We start from the raw sequence: 18,670 nt of genomic DNA on the forward strand, positions 1-18,670 counted from the left end.
CAAGTTGAATGTGTACATCCAGGAGACGAAACACCACTTTGCACCCCACTTTGGCAATTGCACCCTCTGTGGCGTAACAGCTCGGGCCTGAGCATGAGAAGTTGGAGGATACGTTCTGGCCAAGAAACAGGTGCTTGAGCAGATGAGCCTCAAATCCGTGTTGCCCATGACGCAGGCTGCAGGGGTCATGGAAAACCTCCTGGTTACTCAAAGCTAAAGAGGTGTTTGTGTCCCAGCTAAATCTGCAGCTCTGCTTATCTTAGTTGAAGTTTAAATGTATCTGTATTGACACTATATACCCGGCTTCAGCAACAGACCATGTGCAAGCTGGTTCACTGCAGCACAGTGCCAAATAAGTGAGAATGTCAGTTTTTCCTTGTGCTACTTCTCTTTCCAACTCCTGTGTCCCACACTTTCAAACATTGTCCGGGCAGCCCCTGTTCTTTCTTGTGCCTCCACTCAGCAGCTGTTGTCTGTGCCCACCCACCTCTTCCCCATTCATTTTCTGCCTTAACATCTGGATCTCCTTTTTATTGACTCCCTCATCTTTTCTCTTGATAACTTAAATTTTCATGTTGTTAGGCTGCTCAGACCCCAGTTTATACCTTCCTCATGTCACCTTCTTATTCAACCTTGCAGCATCCCACTCACCAGCCCAGTCTCCTGCTCAACCTTGCCTTCTTTATGCATTTATTTCATTTTCTCTATTCAGATTCTCCCTTCCTGACACTTTACCATCCCTTTCAGCTGCTTCCCGGTCTTTCCCTTTCTTCCTCACGGCATTTCCACTCATTCCACTCCCTGAGTTTTTGTGATTACAAACTTTTCCATATTCCCTCCTAATTCAGAAGATGTGTAGACTCTTCCGCTTCCCACCTCTCACACTATTTACTGCTTTTTCTCATCCCCTTCTTCCTTTGTGTCTCTCTCATCCTACACAGTCTCTTGACTACACCCATGACCTCTATTCCAAATCCGTTTTCCTCTCCTTCAGCATTTTCTGGTCAAAGAAATGGGACTTTTCCTGTTGTTCCACTCTTGTTGGCTTTCATGCACATTATTTCAGCTCCTTGTGTGCCATTGCTGACCCTACTTATAAAATCACAACTAGTAGCTCAAAATAAGTGATTATCAAAACCCAACATGGATTTCTTCTCTTGACTCTCCTGGTTTACTTACAGGAAGCAAAGTTTCCTACCTGCTTTCACACATCTATTGTGATTGCTCCAGCTGCTTCCATAACTCCGCTGCCACCCAGAAAAACCTGGACCCTCTTCTTCACCATATGGGCCTCAGTTTACTTGCTGTCTGGGTCAGAAAGACAAGGGATTAAAGCCCTGATGGTAAATACTTCAGTCTTTGCTCTGTTCAGGAAGGCTGTTGAACTATGCCATGGAAACCACAAAATGTCTTTGCTCAGGAGGCCTTTGAAAAGGGAAGAAGGAACTCAAAGGTGGATTAAAATGCAGAGTCCTAGAAGGTAGATGTGGTTTGGGGTGAAAGTAGGAGGCTAAATCATAAGTGTCTTCTACTTCCTAACTCAGAGACCAAAAAGATAGTGAGATTTGCTGGTGTTAGACTTTTGAGGAAGGTCAGCACAGAGAAGGGAGCAACAAAATTCAGGTGTGCAGGAGAAGTGAAGCAATTTGCAGAGTGAAATGTGAAAGTTTTGTTTTGAAGAATCATTTGGTTTAGTCTATTCTTAAATTGTTTCCCCTGAATTAGGAAAACCTGAACCCACCCTGAAGCCCTGTGCTTCTGAGAATGTGTTGCCAGTGAGAACAGTCTGAAGTTTGGCTGGTCCTTCTGCAAGTACTTTTGAGACTTCACAAAACAAGACTGCAGGTTCTCTTGTACCTAGTTTATAGAAACTTAGTCAGTGGGGCTTTAGCTTGAAGCCATGAAGTGGAAATGCAAGGAAATTAAGAGGTTTATTTTAAAAGAAACCCTTATTCATGATAATATCACTTCAGCTGGAGAGGAACTGACCTGTACTATCAGCAATCCATTCTCTCGGAGTCAGACTAAAAGAGATCTACCTGTCATTAACCTAATATTGCATTTAAGCTTTGCCAAATCAGGCACGTATTGCAGGTCTTTCTGGAGAAAGTGGAAAGCATTCCTCCCCTCTTTTTGTTTCCAGGTGAAACAATCTGTCATACAGGAATGGGCACATTCAGTCCCTGCACTTTCAACAACATTTTTATTTGTTTTTGGCACTTTGAATTTGGCTTTTTTTTTTTCTCAAGGAAATGAGCTCAGCAATCCAGAGATTACCTCAAATGACAAAAACATGAAGCTTTGATTTGGTCTATCAGCCTCAGAATTCTTTCTCAGCGTGGCTCTACATGATGCAAGCACTCTAACTTATAGAAAGTTTGGAAACAAAGGAAGAGGAAGAGCAGAGAAGGGAAGAGTCTAAGTATGGAGTGAAGTGAGCAGCCAAGACTGGATATTGAGCTGAAAAGTCAGTAGGTGGGTGTCATCTTACAAACAGCCTGGAAAAAAATGATTGAGAGAAAGAATACAGCATACTGGGAAAGGACACTGGTCAGAACAGGCTTTGGTTTTGCTAGTTATGAACAGGAATCTCGTAACTAAAAGTGGTTTGGAAGGGGAGAAGTACACAGATTTGTGGACAGAGATATTTATCAAAGAAAAGGAAATGCTGTATTGTATTCACCAAATCTTTGCCTACTGTTGAACAGCAGTGGGAGAACAGAGATATTTTGTGCTTGAATAATAAATCTAAAGGTGTAATTTAAGAACAGTGTAAGAATCTAGCAAAGTGAAGAAACCTGAAATGATCATGGGCAGCCAACAGCATCCTTGCATAAAAGTAACAACATAAGAGAAAATACAGTCTGACAGAAACAATGGTGACAATAGAGGGAGCCAGATTAATTCAAAAAAGTGAGGCAAAATTGGGACCGTAGCTCTTCTGACAAAAAGAGAGGTTAGTACTCTTCATTAAAGTTCACAAAATTCTTAGTGGGATATAGAGAGGGGATACTACAAAGCTATTTGGCCTAGTGTCAAGAACAAGCAAAGATGCAGCAGTATGATAAGCCATGGCTGGATATCATTACAGGAATTCAGGGAGGAATGTTGCGACAGAACAAGACGGAAATGCTACATAAACTCCCATTACATGGCAAGTGGACAAAAAGTTTGCTCCATGGAAGAAGCAGACATTAATACTGTAGGGTTCTGTAACTGGCCCAAAGGAAACTGCGTCTGAGGATTTGTCACTCCAAGATTTCTCACGCACATCTACTTGTACTTTATAGTGATCCTGTGTGTTGACAAAGTACTGTAAGTTAGTTTGCACTCTTCTCTTTGGCTGTTACCATATTGTAGCTGGAGCTGGTTTAATCCAGTGCAGGCAGATACAGTACATGAGAGATCAGATCCTGCCTTGCTCAAGATCAAGTCTTGAAGTCATTGCGCCTTGAAACAGAGCCAGGCTTTCAGTATAACATATTGGTCTCCTGCAAAAAATGAATTAACTAAGTCAAAAGGTTTTTTAGGAAAACAGATGCAAAGGTTGTATACTTTTTGGCAAAAACCTTAGTGGAAAAGGCCTGGGAAATCTATGCTGTGGGTGCAAAATTTACAGCAAGGGAGAGAGAGATCTGTAGCTGAGGAATGATATAAGAGGCCTGATGCCACCTCTTGTATCTTGTCCTCTTTGCCACTCCATTTCTCAAGTGACTCTCACAACCCCCCAAAAGAACACAGCAGCTGCCATACCAGAGCAGCCCAGTAGCCCTCCTAATTCAGTCTTCTCACTTCGACAGTTGCTACTCTCTGATACTTCAAAGAAAGGTGTGAAAAAACAGGGTACTGGACAATTATAGAATAACCTGCCTGCAGGGGAAGTTTCTCCCTAATCCCTCACCATCAGTTAGTGGTTACGTTGTGCCTTGAAGCTCAATGTTTTATATCCCTTCTAAAATTTATTTATATCCTGTCTAATGTGACCATGTATGTTCTCAGTATCCATATAAATGTCTAATCCTTTTCTGAATCCTGCTAATCTCCCGGCCTCAATGAAACCTCATGGTAACAAATGCCATGTGTTAATTATACATGGTACAAATATTTCATTGCACCATTTTAAATTTGCTTCCTTCCAATTTAGCTGGGTATCCCTTGATCCTGCAATATAAAAAAGGGCAATGAAATTAGAGCTTGTTCATTCTTGCCAAGCCACACTGCTGTCTCTTGATTTGCTTCTTCTCTAAACTTCTCACCCTCAGCCAAAGTGTTCCCAGGTCAGGCTGTTCGGTGGTGGCCTAGGGGACAGCACGGAGCTCATGCCTTCACCTTATTCTCTGTTGCCAAGCTAATTTTTGAAGGGAAACAGGGAGAGGAAACCCTGAAAGTCTCAAAAGTAAAAGCTTGAGGTTGCAGACTCTGAAGTCATACTGCTCTCTTGATGTCAGCTGATATTAGCTCAGCAGCAACATGATGACATTGACAATGCCACTGGCCTTTCCCTCTCTGATGCCTCCGTCAGAGGCAGAGCAGGACATCTGAGACGTGATTTCCCCTTAGCCTGATCCAACTGCTCTTCAGGCTGCTCCTGAAAGGGGAGGTCCCAGTTCTCTTCCCACCTTGTCTGAGGCGTTTCACTGCTTCCCTGCATCCACGCTGGTGGTCACCAGGCCATGGGATTTGTCCAGTCAGTTCTGGACTAATCACACTCAGACCCAGCCTGAGCTCTGCATGTCTCCATGTCTCTGCATGTCCTACACTGAGCCCATGCATTCACAAGCTGCAGCCCATGGGGAGGGGAAAGGAATGAGAGAGGGAGAGGAGAGGGAGAGGGAGAGGGAGAGGGAGAGGGAGAGGGAGAGGGAGAGGGAGAGGGAGAGGGAGAGGGAGAGGGAGAGGGAGAGGGAGAGGGAGAGGGAGAGGGAGAGGGAGAGGGAGAGGGAGAGGACAAAAACGGCCCTGGCCAATGAAGGCAGAAAGGAGTGGAAGGAGTTCTAAGCTGTAGTTACACACTGGCTTTGCAATGGTTTCACTAGAGTTAAGACCCCAAGATGATGTGGCTGTGCACAGCGACACTCTGCAATTGTTTAAAAGCTGGGCAAGGGGCACAGACTGAGCGGTTGTAAAGTGATGCAGTGACAGCATGCCAAGTTGCAACAGCTCGGTGTTTCACTGAAGCTCTGTGTCCCATGAGGGCAGTCCTGCGAAAAAAACGCATCCATGCTCATGCTGGATATTTTTCCGTGTTATATTTCAAAATAGGGCAGTTTTAATCTCTTCGTTTCAGAGGCAGGAGAAATGGGTCCCAGAAATGGGTACTGGGTGTACAGATGAGATACTGAAGTGCCTCAGGGCAAAGGAGGATGGCCGGCCCCTCACAGCAGCAGTGAACAAGTGCCTCTTGGGCTCCTTCACACAAAACTACAAAGTGAGGAGCTAAACCCTGGAGGGTTCCCCCTGCGCTGCACCACCCAGGGGCAGCCCCAGCAGCCACAGCCACGCCGGTGACCTGCCAGAGGGCCCGGGCTGGGGAGCACAAGTCTGGCACCAGGGCCGAGGCGCTGTCCCGGGCAGCCCGATGGGCAGCCCCACTGTCCTGGGGACCGGAGCCGGAGATCCACCCGCCCTGAGGGAAGGGGCTGCGGCTGGACACCAGCAAGGCCCGAGGGACTGAGGCGAGGGGCAGAGCCGGGTGACCCCTGGGGCGAAGGGCAGGCGGGGGGCGGAGGCTCCGCCGAGGGCGGGGGCTCAGTCCCGGGCAGCGCTCCGTCCCATGGCCTCGCTTCGCCGCGGGAGCGGGCGGGCACCGCCCGGGTGTGGCCGGGGCGCCCCGTCCCTTCCCTCCTTCGCGCAGGGAGGGGGACACGGAACGGCCGCGTGCCGGGACACAAGGGCCACCGCCGCCCGCCCGCCCCGTCCCGTCCCCAGCAGCGCCCGGCCCCGCCCGCCCCTCCGGTGGCCCCGCCTCGGTAGGCGTGGCCAGGCGGGCGCGAGGGGCCTGTTGTTGTGATGAGCGCCGGCTCCACCCCCTCCTCGTGCACGGCCGCACAGCCCCCCGATTCCGCCTCGGCCCCGCCCACCCCGCCCTCACGCCTTTTGTCCACTCCCCGCGGCCCGGCCCGCCCCCCGCCCCGCCCCCCGCCCGCTCTCGCCTCCCCATTCGCCCTCCCTCTCCTGACCCCGCCCCCCCGCGTGGGACCCCGCCCCTCCCCTCCCGGGTCCCCTCGCCCCCCCGCTCCGCCCCGGGCCCATCTGTTCCCGGCGGCGCGGCGGTTGCTCTGCAGGGCGCGGGCGGTGGCGCGGGGAGGCGGAGGAGGATGGGCCCACGCAGCGGCGGCCGCCCGCGGCAGGGGCAGCAGCAGCGCCCCCGCCGGCCCTAGCGCCCCCGCGCCGGCGCCGAGCCGCCCCATGCGCGGGCGGCAGCGAGGGGGCAGCGCGGGGCCGCCGGGGGGCGGCCGCTGAGCGGCGTGGCGCCGGGGGGCGGGCGGAGCCGGAGCGCCGAGCGGCGGCGGCACGCAGCCGCCCGCGGAGTGAGGCAGCGAGCGGGCGGCAGGCAGGCAGGCAGCCGGCGGTGGCCGCGGGAGATGTGCCCGGAGGAGGACGGCGGCTGCGGCGGTGGCGGTGGCGGCGTGGCAGGCACCGGCGGCCCCGAGGCGGCGGTGGCGCTGGACGAGCTCCGCTCCTGGTGGGAAGTCCCTGCCATAGCGCACTTCTGCTCGCTGTTCCGCACCGCCTTCCGTCTGCCCGACTTCGAGATCGAGGTGAGAGCCCCGCGCCCGCCGTCCCCTCCACGGTGCGCGCCCCACCGGGCACCCGCCGGCCGGTCTCGCCGCAGCCCGCGGGCTGTTTTCGTGCCGCGGCACCGTCCCCGCTGCGCTCTCCTTGCCCGGCGGGTCCCGTACGCCGCTCCCCATGTCCCCCAGCCCCGGTGAGCCGCTGGATCCCGGCGTGATGCAGCGCGGGGTCCCCCCTCCGCTTGCGACAGATGCAACAACTTCCCCGTTCCTCTCGGGTGCTCTGGCAAACTTTCGGTGCGCCCGTCCCGGGGTGCCGGTGGGCGGCTGCGGGCAGAACCCAGTCCTCGGCTGCGGACCCGGCGGAGGCAGCCGCGGACGGAGCGGGGCCGGCCGCAGCCGGCCCGCATTGTTCCGCCGGGCCGGTGTCCGCACACAAAGGTGGGGGGGGGACGGACTCGGCACAGAGCCGGCGGTGGGTCCCCCGTGCCCAAAATGGTGGCGGCGAGAGGCGGGCCCGGCCCGGTAACCCCCCACCTCCCCCGGGAGTACCCGCGGCTGTTGTTGGGGGGGGGTCTCCAGCCCACTCAGCCTGCGCCCAAGTTAGTCTCTTTTGTTGGAAGGTGGGGGGGAGGAAGGAGGTCCCCACCTGGCCGGTGCTGCTGCGGGGTGGGGGGCGCGGAGGGTCGCCGCCGAGCTGGGAGGCGGGTGGTGCAGCGTTTCCCCCGCACCCCAGCGAGGCCGGGCCGCTCCGCGGGGCACCGCGCCGCTCATTGTGCGGCTCCGGGGGAGCGACGCTGCCTTCCCCACCGCTGCTGTCCCCCGTGAAGGGAAAACGCGGCTTTCGTACCTTTTTACCCATTTTCCTCTGTAACTTTCTTGTGCTTTTTTTTTTTTTTTTAAATTCTTATTTTCGCGTGCGTGGCTAATGTTCCGTAAATATTTTGTGCTCTGGCTACAAATGTTACAAACGAAGTGTGCCCTGGTAGGAAACCTTTTGTGCTTGCTGTGAAAAGCTATTCTTGCCAGCGCGTTGGCAATAAACCGGGTGAATAACGTGGTGGCGTGTGTTTTTTAAAGACAGTAATTGCCCCGTGAATGAGAATTCCAAAGATGCTTAAAAGTTCAATGGGATGCGCGAAGCTCTAAAGAGCAAAACTCCTCGAGCAGGATGTGAATTTCTGAAGAGGGGGAATCCCTTATGCGGTGCGAAATCTTGAAAGGGGATAAGGTCTCTCAATGATGCAACTTCTTGCGAAAGGGAACTCCCCTCCCCCTCCTATTGATGCCAAACCATTAAAGGGGGAGGCTCTCCGGGCCCAGCAGAGCAAAGTCTTGAAGGAACCTGAATTTACAATGATAAAAGGGCCAAGGCACTAGCCTTTCACCTTTGGAGGCAATTAGCATCTGGCTTGCTTCACAAATGAACTAAATGTGGGCTCCCCTTTGGTTCCCGGAGCACGCTTAGGGTGGGGGAGTTAACATCTCTCGGAACAAATTACCTTGCTTTTTTTGGGGGAGATGCCCGGGACGAGGAGTGCATGCACGTTGGTGCTGGGGGTGTTGCAGAGCAGAGGCAGCACACTGAAAACATTGCCAAAATACTCTTGTGCGTGTGGACGGCCTGCAGCACTTGGCAGAATCGAGTTTTAAAGGACGGTGTTTTGAGGGATGGTGGGAGTCACGGTTAAAATCGGGATGCTGTGAGAGGATGGATGTGGCTGTCAGAACTTGGCATCTTCAGGCGCACAGAGTAAACCTTCCCCGGCATGGTGCTAGCAGCCTAGTGCAGGCAGTTTCAAAACTTGCTCTTCCTTGAAGCTCACTGTCTTCTTACCCCTTGCCTGGTGTATTTGTTCCAGCCTCATCACTGGTTTGAGGGATATCTGGGAATGGCGCTTTGCACAAAGAGCTTCCCCAAACAGTTACTGGTGTGAAAGTGGTGGCTAGCGATAGGACTTGTAGTTTTTTGCTAAGAGTACTGCTCTGTGTGATTTTTGATGTATACTTTATTTGGCTGCATAAAGAAGGCTCCCCCACTTGGTTTTGGACCCGGGAATGTCAGTGCCCATTCTGGCCATCTCACTGCTGTGTCTGAGATGGGCTTTGAGCTTCAGGGATGTCTGAATATAATGAAGGTGCCTGTTTTTCTAGCAGTTTGGGGAAACACTAGAACTTGAGGCAAATATTAGGGGGAGTTAAAACCGTATCTAGCCATCTAAAACCCAAACTGTGCTCATCTACAAATGATATTTTCTTGCTTTAGCATTAATTGTTGTGGGGACTTGTTCTTGTGGCAAACACGAGTGGTTCGAGAAGTTACCACCCCTTCCCTCAAAAGTTACTGCCCTTTGTGGGTAACCCAGGGGTGAGTGCCCTGGTCCATTCGGATGCAAACTAAAACACGTGGTTTGAGTCAACCTGTTTTCTTGTGTGTGGAAGCAGAAATTGAGATCTTGGCCTCAGAGGGTTTCAGCCGGAAGATGGACGGACACGCTCAAACTCCTTGAGCTTCACAGCAAATGTTTGTCTGACTCTGCCCAGCACCTCTAAGGGATGGCCTTGGTCTGGATGCGGCTGGCTCTTCTTGGAGAATATTCTCTTCTTCCTAGGAGGACTGAGCTCTCAAGTTAAATCCTGGTTGGCAGTTTTGTGGTGGTTTTTTGTTTCTTTTTTTTTTTTCTTTTTCTGATACCAGTGTATCTCCACCTGGGAGTTTGGTGCTAAACTCTTAAACGTTGTTACACAAACGGAAAGTTTTATACAAACCTTAATTCTGCTTGTAACAAGTATCATCTGCTCTCTTCATCCCTCTAATTTTAGCGAGTGGTGAGGTTAAGGTTTCGTCGCTAGTCTCTGCAGTCCCCAAACCAGACAAAACCTGATCTTCCAATATGGTTTTGGTAGGTGTTTCATGATTTTTTTTTCTTTTTTTTTTTTTTTTTAAGCCATAGTTATCTTTTGTTTTTCTCCCTCCCTCCCTGTTTTTTTTGTTTTGTTTTTTTTTTCCTCTCCTCTCTTTTCTTCTGGTGGGGTCTGCCCATAGCTAACTGGAAGGCTCTGTAATGACAGGCCATCTGGACCCATCCCTCCTGTGCTGAGCAGATTTGCTGATGGTATTTGAGAAGTTTGTGGGCTTTAGTGCAGGGAGGCAGCACAGAGGTCTTTTTTTTAAATTTTTTTCTTCTGTCTTTTTAAATGCAAACCTTTCGCCCTCTACTTATTGACCCAAAATAAAGTGAAGCTTCCAGATGCTGGGCTGCCGTCAGCATCTGGATGTCAGAAACCTGGGAAGCAGATGTTTTGTTTTCTTTTTGCTGGACCAGTGCGTACCCAGAGACTATGGGAAGGGGTGTCCAAACCAAAAGAAAGAAGTGCATCCATCAGGCTGGGCCCTGGGCATTGTTTAGGGAGGGGGTGGGCGCAGCCGGCCCCCATGCTGGCTCTGGCAGATGCAGGCGCCTGACGAGGCACAGGGCTCCTCTTTTCAAATCTCCGCCGCAGCATCACCCGGCGATGGACTCGGGAGGGGTTCAGCTACTGACAGTGGGTCAAAAGTTCAGTGGGCCAGGAGCGGGTGCTCCAGGATGCGTTCGGCCTCATGCCGTGTTTTTACGTGGATCTCTGAGGATGGCAGAAAGCACTTCTGCCTTCTGGGGGGCGGGAGGAGGGGGCTGTTATCTTTCCTACCCCCCTTTTAAATGGCTGCCTTGTCGGCCATCTGCTGTACCAAACTTTCATGCCGTTTCAAAAGTGGGGTTTTAGTTGTGTTGGTTTGGTGGTTGTGGTTTCTTTCTCAGTGGTTTGTAAAATCAGCTTTGAGTACATTTGTCCTTACCTCTCTAAGAGTACTCCAGAAGGAGAATGTCTGTCCATAAGGGGCACATCGTTTTTTGGTAGCCCTTGCCTTGATGGACAAAAAGGATGCTTTCTGCAGCCAAGTTAGTGCAGGTGATGATGGGGAGTGATTTGTTTCCCTCTTCAAGACCAGACTGTAATGTGGGACACCTCTCATGACAAAGTCTCTCCTGGCCATGTGCCCTCCCTTCTGTGACTGAAATATCCTCCTGGCAGCTGAAGGGATTGTTTGCATAAAAAATATTGGGAGAATATTTAATGTTTTCAACTGTATTTCAGTATAACTTGAAAACACTGGACAGAAGCCAGCGTGGCATGGCCACCCAGCTCTTTGGCATGTGCTCCCAGGAGCTGTGGGCTAAAACATTTAGGAACTTCTGCCTGGCTAGGTCGAGGGGAGGTGACTTTCAAGAACGTGCTTGAAAATAGTCAAAACATTGTTGTTAACTTAGTTTATTTGGAAAAGGGGGAAAAGCCACATTACACAAGGAAAACATAAATCTTTTCCTGTGGTTTTTAAAAGCGCCTTTGGGCAAATTGCCTCTGCTGTTAACTTCACTACAGCTTTAAGATGCTTTTCCTCTTTAAGATGCTTTTCCTTGCCTCTTGCCCCTTCCTGGCGCTTTGGGCTCTGGCTCTGCCTTTAAGTACATTCCTCCCACCCTCAGACAGGGCACCACTGCTCTTGCCCACCTTTTTTCCTCCCATAGTGCTGTATCTGCCATGTCAGTTCTTGAACAGGCTCTTTCTGTCAGGAATATTATGTGGCTGTTACAAACCAGTGGCTGCTACTGCTCCCATGGGTCTCCCTGGAGGAGGAAGAGTATATAGAGAGGGAAAGCTGTGCCCTGTCTCTGTGAAGGAGAGAGCAAAGTACAGGGGGTCCTTCTATCTGTGCAAACCAGGTAGACCTTTAAAAGCAAAAATATTTTTTAATGTGTTAAACTCAAGGACTGTTAGAATTTTAATGCTTTGAAAAACATGTTCTTCTTAGTGAGTACAGGATGGTCAAATATGATTTGAAGCTCCACTGCCCTGTCATGTTGGATCCTGCTAGAATTTCTTTGTGCAGCCCATTGCTCTGTGCCCTCTAAGTGGGTCCCTTGTAATCTGTGACACTAAAATGGCACAGCCTTCCTGTTCTGCCAGTGGTTTGTACAGAGTTAATTCCACAGGCAGTGTGGTACGGTACCTGAGTGCTAAGCCTTCACTCTTCTGTAGCTATTCTGGTCTGGTACTGCATCGTTATTTGTATTACAGTAGCATGTACAGCACCTACTGACGCCTCATCATGTTGTATGATAGCAGAGATGGTCAAGTAGTTTCTGATCAGAAGAATTTAGAATCTGATTAAGATAAATGCAACAAGTAGGTGCAGCAAGCTGACCAAAATGTCAGTGAATTCATGTAGATCAGCTCTACTCATAGAGGGTAAGTCTGAGCTACTTTAAATGCCTTTTCAGTAGAATAGTGCAGGCATTAGGATGTCTGTCCCTCTTGCCATTTGCCCATTGGCAGTAGGCAATGTTAAAGTGGAAGGCACTGTCCGAAACAAGAGCAAACAATAGATCTATCTGCTCACTAAAACTTAACTCTTGTACAAAGCTCCTGGCTTTCAGAAAAGCAAATTGTCTGAGGAAAGGCAGAGTAATTGGCAGTGCAGGGAGAGGTGCTGTATGCTGAGTAGACATGGTTGAAAAAATGGACTTGATACTGAAAAGAAAAAGTGTCTACCTCATTGTGTGGAGAGACTCATTTATGGACCAGTGTATGAATTTGGGTTGTATATCACAGTTGCTCCACAGTGCCTCTGCTTCCCCTGGGCAGCATCAGCTTCATCAGAGCAGAGGGTGCAGACTAAGTATTTGTTGTTTGAAAATCAGGTTTAAAAACCAAGAATGCAATGGAGGGTTAGTATTGTTTTTACTGTTCTTTCTACCTGTCCCGTCCCCACCATATTTGGTTTTGTTGCTTCAGCAGTGCCCCATTCTTCTCCCCGTGTCTGTTCCGGCAGCAGTTCTTCCTTTGCTGGTCTTCACTTTTGCTGCCTTAGTTATTCTGTTCATAATAGAATCATTAACACTCTACATGTCAGTATTAGGCTCTAGGGTTCATTGAGATTAATGGAGGGGGAGGAAGAGAGATACTTCTCGGTGCTGTTGTTTCAAGTGGTCTGCAAATTGGAAAGCATTATATCAGTTTCCATTTCAAATGCAAGTCACATCTCTCCTAACTGTAGATCTTCAACTTTTTAACAAGTGTTTACATTATATATAATGAGACTCTAGTGTAATTGGATACAAAAAGAAGGAATAGGTAGTTCAGGAAGCTGATATGTGAGTTAAAACATTATCTTAAGCCTGTGAAAAGAAACAAGAAGTGACTGCATGCAGCCAAGGGGTGTCTGAACAATGGATGCGAAAGGTTATTTTGACAGCAACATTTTGAATGGATCTGAGTTAGGTGACAGGAAAGCTGGGGAATGACTGTAGCAGTCAAAGGCTGAAGAGAAAGAGGAATGCAAAGAGAATTCTAGAGACTTGGATGGAGTACCTGCAGGTTGATATTGCAGATTTTTTGTGGTGGTAGTAGTTGGTGGCAATTGCTGCTTCTGCTAGCACAGCTGACTCTGAAAATCATGTCTGGCATTAGCTGATGTGTTTGTGCACCCACAAGTTTAACGGTTTAAGCTGAACTTGTTTAAAAAACAATTTAAAACCATCAAGTCTTTCCCTGCTAGGAAAAAAAAATACTCTGTGTAGTAACTTAAATATGACTTTGCAGTTTGTTTTGTTTACAAAGACTCGACTACCACAAACCTGTACCAATTCAGTGCAGCTGATGTAAACCTCTGCATAATGCATCTAAATTAGGCCTTGAAAGTTTATTCCTTTTGGAATCTGCTCTAGCCAAACCAGCTAAAAGTAACACCTTTAAAGTGTTGCAGCTTTATATGTAGACCTGCTTAACTGTGGTTTTTCTCTCTCTGCAAATAATGCCGGCATAGCTGTGCCATTCTGCCCCTGGCATCTGTTAAGTGCCTGCATGAAGGGTGAAGAATTAACTTTTGTAATGGCAATGGATGCTTTCATAGACTTCTTTGAGCCAAAAATCTCCTCAAGAAAAGGGCTATAGGCAGAAATTACAATAGCCAGGGAGTTAAAAGTTCCCAAATTAAAAGTTTGTCTTGTAAACTTTATTGTAGGTAGGTATGAAAATACATTATTATATTTCCCCCCCCCTCCTCGTTACCAGAAGCAACAGCATCTGCTGTGGTGGTGGGAACAATGCAGCCTAGTGATTCCTCCTTCCTTACAGTAGAGAATCCTGTTAAACACACAAGGCAGTGCCTCAGAGTGTATCCTTTCAGCAGGCTTGTTCCTTTTAATGGGTGCCCATTCCTGGGGTCTCCATTGTTTCACCAACAATAGCACTAGGGGCAGCTGATTTGGTTGACAGAAAATGTGTTAATTTAACAGATCTATTCCCTTTAGCTGCTCTCCTTCCTATTGTGCCCCAGTTCTCCCCCAGTTCCTGGGGAGGAGGGCCCCGAGAGCAGGGTCTGTTAGGTGGAGGGCTCCTGCAATTAGGAAGGGTTTTCGGCCTTTTGTGTGAGGCACAGAAAACAGCTGATGGGGAAAAAGCAGTCCTAGTATGGTTTGCTTACTGCCAGAACGTGTTTCTCTGCTTTTTTGGGGGTGGATTTTAAGTCTGCCTTTACTTGGGGACAGGGGAATGACGTGACATTCGGGCTGGTGGTAGTCAAGTTCTTTGCTTTGCTCCAAGGTGGCCTCGCAGCCCAACATGGCAGCTCTTTTCAGAGCTGGCTCAACTTCTTGACAAACTCTTCATATCTTAAAAATGTCCAGATAAAACCCCAACTTTACACTGAAAAAAACCAAGCTGCTGGTATCATCCAGGGTACAGCTGCTGAGGGCTGGCTGGATAAGGTAGTACATTAAGTCAATACTGGATGACTTGAAACACAAGGGGCATCGTGGTCCTCAGGCCGCTTCTGCCTGGGCCAGGCCACCAGTTTAACATGATCCTGGGACTGATCTGATTTAAGCAGTGCAAGCTCTTCACCTTGGGTGTGCTTACACAGTGCCATAGATGTACTTACACTGGTTCAGCTCTTCCCTCTATAAACATAGCTTAGTTCAACATCAGGGTGGTGGTGATGGGGGTGTCTGTTTTTTACATTGATGTGGTTGAGCTGGTGTCTTCAGCCCGGTGGGAAGGAGGACACACGTGCTGCCGAGGGAGCAATGAAACCTGAAGCTTTGGTTTTGAGGGATGACGGCTGCCAGAAAGAATATCTTGCTCCCTTTCAAGCCCTTGCCCTGGTTGTGCTTCTGACTCTCTGGTCAGTCCCTTCCCCAGTGCCAACCCAGCTGCTTGCTGGGTTCTGGCTGGACTTTTGGGGCAGTTGTAGTCCTGAGGTGGCACTGGGACTTTGTGCTTTTTTGGTGGCCATAAGCTGCTGGGTCAATCCACTGTGGCTCTTGAAACTCTAGTGTTAGTTTAGTCCTGGTTACTGTGGCTGGTGATGCAAAAGGAGCGCTGGAGAGTCTTTTTCCTCCTTATTGGTAAAGCTGTTGATTCTCTGGCCCCGTCTCTCCAGTTAAGCCTGCTGTAAAGGGGCTGGAGCTTCACAAAACCAAAGGGTTGGAAGGCAGAGCTAGTTCCCTCATTTCTGATGAGCCCTGTACACAGGGAGCTGTGGCAGCAAAAATATTTATATATCTGTAACACAAGGCAAAGAGAGTTGTGGTTTTAATTTTTTTTTTTCTTGCTTGGGTTTTTTGTTTGTTTTAGGAGGCAAGGGGTGAGAGTTCATTTAAAGAGCTTGACTCTTAATAGAGCTTGTCATTGTTGCTAATATAAAACAAATGATGAGCATAGGAGAGGAGTCAAAGGCTCCCTCTTCTGGTGTGCTGGGAAGGTTCAAATGCTGAGAAACAAGCAAGGAAAAAAAATCCAGAAAGCAAGACCCCTTCCATGCTTTCCTGTGGTATTTAAGACCTCACTTGGGCCCTAACCTTAACCAGCCCAGCACACAAGTTGCTTCATGACCCCTGAAAAAGTAACATTAAGGGTGCTTTGTAAAAGTGAAATGCATTTTCAAATGCAAACTACATTGTACTTGCAAGTAAAAGTGAGTCTTGGTTTCAGAAGGGTTTCCAGTCTGAACATGGAAGATGGCAGCCCTTCACGTTCCTGTGTCTGATATTTCTCAGAGCTCTTCTTTTTCTGTATCCTTCTCCCACAAAGATCGTGTCTTGTCCCATGCAGGTCCTAGGCCACATGTGTGCACTGGCATGTAAACATGTTTGGGACGATTGCAGGGGCCAAGTATGGTGAGCACTCTTTATAGAAACTGCATGTCCAATACTCCAGCATCCCTGTTGCGTTTGGTTGAGTCAGCCAGAAATTCAAAACTTGTTAATTGGTGATTGATGGAGAAATGTGCACAAGGAATAGTGATTTCTTGAGGGTTTTTGGATGAGTTTTCTAAAAATTCTTGTATAAAGTGCAGTTGTGAGTACCTCTGAAATGAATAGGATTTCAGGGCCTTAGAGAAGTGACTTTTTTTTTCTTCCATATTTTTGTATTCCTCATTGGAGAGTTTGACATCATGTGGCCATTTTCCCCGTGTTAGTGTGGACTCATGAGCAACATCTGGTGGAACCCAAGGACATCAATTCTCAAGCCATCTTCCCATGGCAGCTCCTGCCACCCGTCATGGATGGCAGTAAAACTGCTCACCTGGATTAAAAACCGCAACACTGTCTTCTTTAAGTGATCTAAGTCTAAGCAGGAACGGTTCCCCCAGCTGGCTCCCTCCACATCCACACAAAAGGTTGTACCAGCTTGGCTGAAGCAGTGGCATGGGAATGGAAACAGGCAGCAGGGAGGGGAAGGGCTTTTTATAGCTGACACTTCGGCTGAAAGAAATGCTTATCGCACTGCAACCCTGGGTAGCAGGTGGAGTGAGACTGCACAGGTAACAAGAGGTCATGCAGCAAGGGGGGGCATGTGGGGAAGAACCCTTAGCAGCCTCTGTAAAAGGATTTTGGAGGATGTTTTTTGGTACTACATCAAGGCTTGCTATATATATATATATATATATATGTATATATTTAAGTTAACATTCTGTTTAAAAAAAGTTTAAATTGAAGTTGATGGTGATCCTTTTAATCGTCTCTTCCAAAGTCAGACCCAAACGTGCAGTTGAAATCAGTCAAACTTCACTGTAGCTCGCAGTCTTGCGCAAATACAAAATAGTGCAAAATTTTATAATCTGTCTTAGAAATTCAGGCTTTAAAAGAAAAAAAAAAAAAATAAAAAAAAACCAAAGCTTTTTCCCCAGAAAAGTTTCCCTTAGGCTCTGGTCACTCAGCAACGCAGGTATCTAACCATCAGGATTTGCTTGCCGGTGCTTAAGAGGGTGTAGCAGCTTGTGTTGTTGGACAGGGAAGCCATGTAGAATAAACAGGGAATAGCAGTCTCAATTTCCTTTCTTTCAGCCCAATACAAGGTGCCGAGGCACAGAAGACTATTTTGCCCTTAAGATAATTGTGTGTTGGAGAGGATCAAAGGGCTTGAGGGTGGGGATTTTCTCCATAGACAGCTGCAGTGGTGCATTAGTAGTGCAATGGATTATCTTTCCATGATCTGTAGGATCTCAACCAGCTATTGAGGGGCCCTGCTGAATGCTGCTGCTTGGGGAGGCAGAGTGAAAGTCTCCTGTAACAGGGGAGACCTGTAATGCCTGGGAGATCAGACCATTTGACTCCCCCAGCCCCAGCAAGGAGGGTGGTGCTGGATATTATTAGGCTGTAGATAGTGCCACAGAGCCTGGGGAAAGGCAGCCCAGCTCTTGGTTATGATTAACTGCAGCTGATGCCCTGCATCCACCCTGCTCTCTGATGGAAGTGCTTATTAAGGAATGTGAGAAGGGAGCCGATTCCAGCTGCTGCGGCATCCCGTAAAGGGCAATGTGTAATTTGGGAGGGTGTTACGAGTCCTTTGGTGGAACAAACTACTCACTGTAGTAAGCGTCTGACCTGCCAAACACCCGGACTTTCTCATTTTGGGAAGTTTTGGATCGTGGTTGATCCACAAATAGCCGTGGCATTGAGAGGGAGTCCCTTCACGTGTCTGGATGAGTATCTGTGTCCTTGCTCTGTGCAGGATGGGGAGGCAGTGCATGTGGCCTGACTGTGGCATGGGTGGCAAGAGGCGATGGGACAGGCTTGGTGCTATCAGAGGTGGAGATCAGGTCATGCTGTGCCTCCCTGACCTGGTTTCAGGGCTGGGGGATGAGGGGACTGGAATGTGCATCGTGGAGCTGTCAAGGAATGCGGGTCCCCAGGTGGCCACTTCAGCTGCTTGTGCTTAAGTCTGGCTCTAGTTGCATCTGCTTGCTGGTTAATGAGTGGTGGGGCAGCTCTGCTGTGGCAGGTTCTCCTGCTTGCCCTTCCTGAGGTAGCTGCCAGAAATATGGGGGTGACAATAGTGTTTTGGTAGCTAACAAACTCTCTGCCTTGGCATTTTTAGAATTTTCTGTTAACTTGAATGACACCAGTTTTTTCACTTTGGGAGGGTTTTTTGTGAATAATGAAGCACAAGGCAGGAGGAACCCAGCCTTAGGTTTCAGGGCTGTTTTCAGAATGGGCAGTTAGATAGGTAGAATTGTATTTTTTTTTTTTTGTAAGCAGGACTGGTTTCAGAATTAAAGGATGAGCATGGACTGCCATATGATATTGTGTTGTTTTCCCTTGGAAGAGTAACTAGTTTTTATAATCATTGGCTAGTCCATAGCCAGTTGGCAGGAAGGCTGCTGTGAAAGGATTGATTATTAGTGGATACTTCATTGTGCTGCCCAAGTCTGAATTTCTTGATCTAACTGGTTTTCTTCATTTGGAACGGCTGTAGTCAGCAAAGAGAAAAGAGGGAGATATGTCTTCCATCTCTGCAGTGTTGTTTCTTGTTCATGGGATGGGCTTAGGAAAAAACAGGGTCAACAAAAAGTGTCAACACTTCAGTGTTCTCATAGGCAGCCGGCCGGCTGG

At 48.7% G+C, this 18,670-nt stretch overlaps 1 protein-coding gene across 2 annotated transcripts in view; it reads left to right on the forward strand.

The window, feature by feature from the left end:
- Nucleotides 1–6,244: 6,244 nt before the first annotated feature.
- Nucleotides 6,245–18,670, forward strand: part of LOC102088970 (chromatin remodeling regulator CECR2) — a 106,607-nt gene continuing 94,181 nt past the window's right edge. Inside the window, exon 1 of one of the 2 annotated variants that reach the window (XM_065036791.1) lies at nucleotides 6,245–6,761. In XM_065036791.1, coding sequence (XP_064892863.1) covers nucleotides 6,585–6,761 — 177 coding nt within the window. In that variant the 5' untranslated portion in view covers nucleotides 6,245–6,584. The remainder of the gene's footprint in view (nucleotides 6,762–18,670) is intronic. The other variant, XM_065036798.1, reaches the window with a different exon arrangement.

Source organism: Columba livia, chromosome 1 (assembly GCF_036013475.1).
Source record: "Columba livia isolate bColLiv1 breed racing homer chromosome 1, bColLiv1.pat.W.v2, whole genome shotgun sequence".
Lineage (NCBI taxonomy): Eukaryota > Metazoa > Chordata > Aves > Columbiformes > Columbidae > Columba > Columba livia.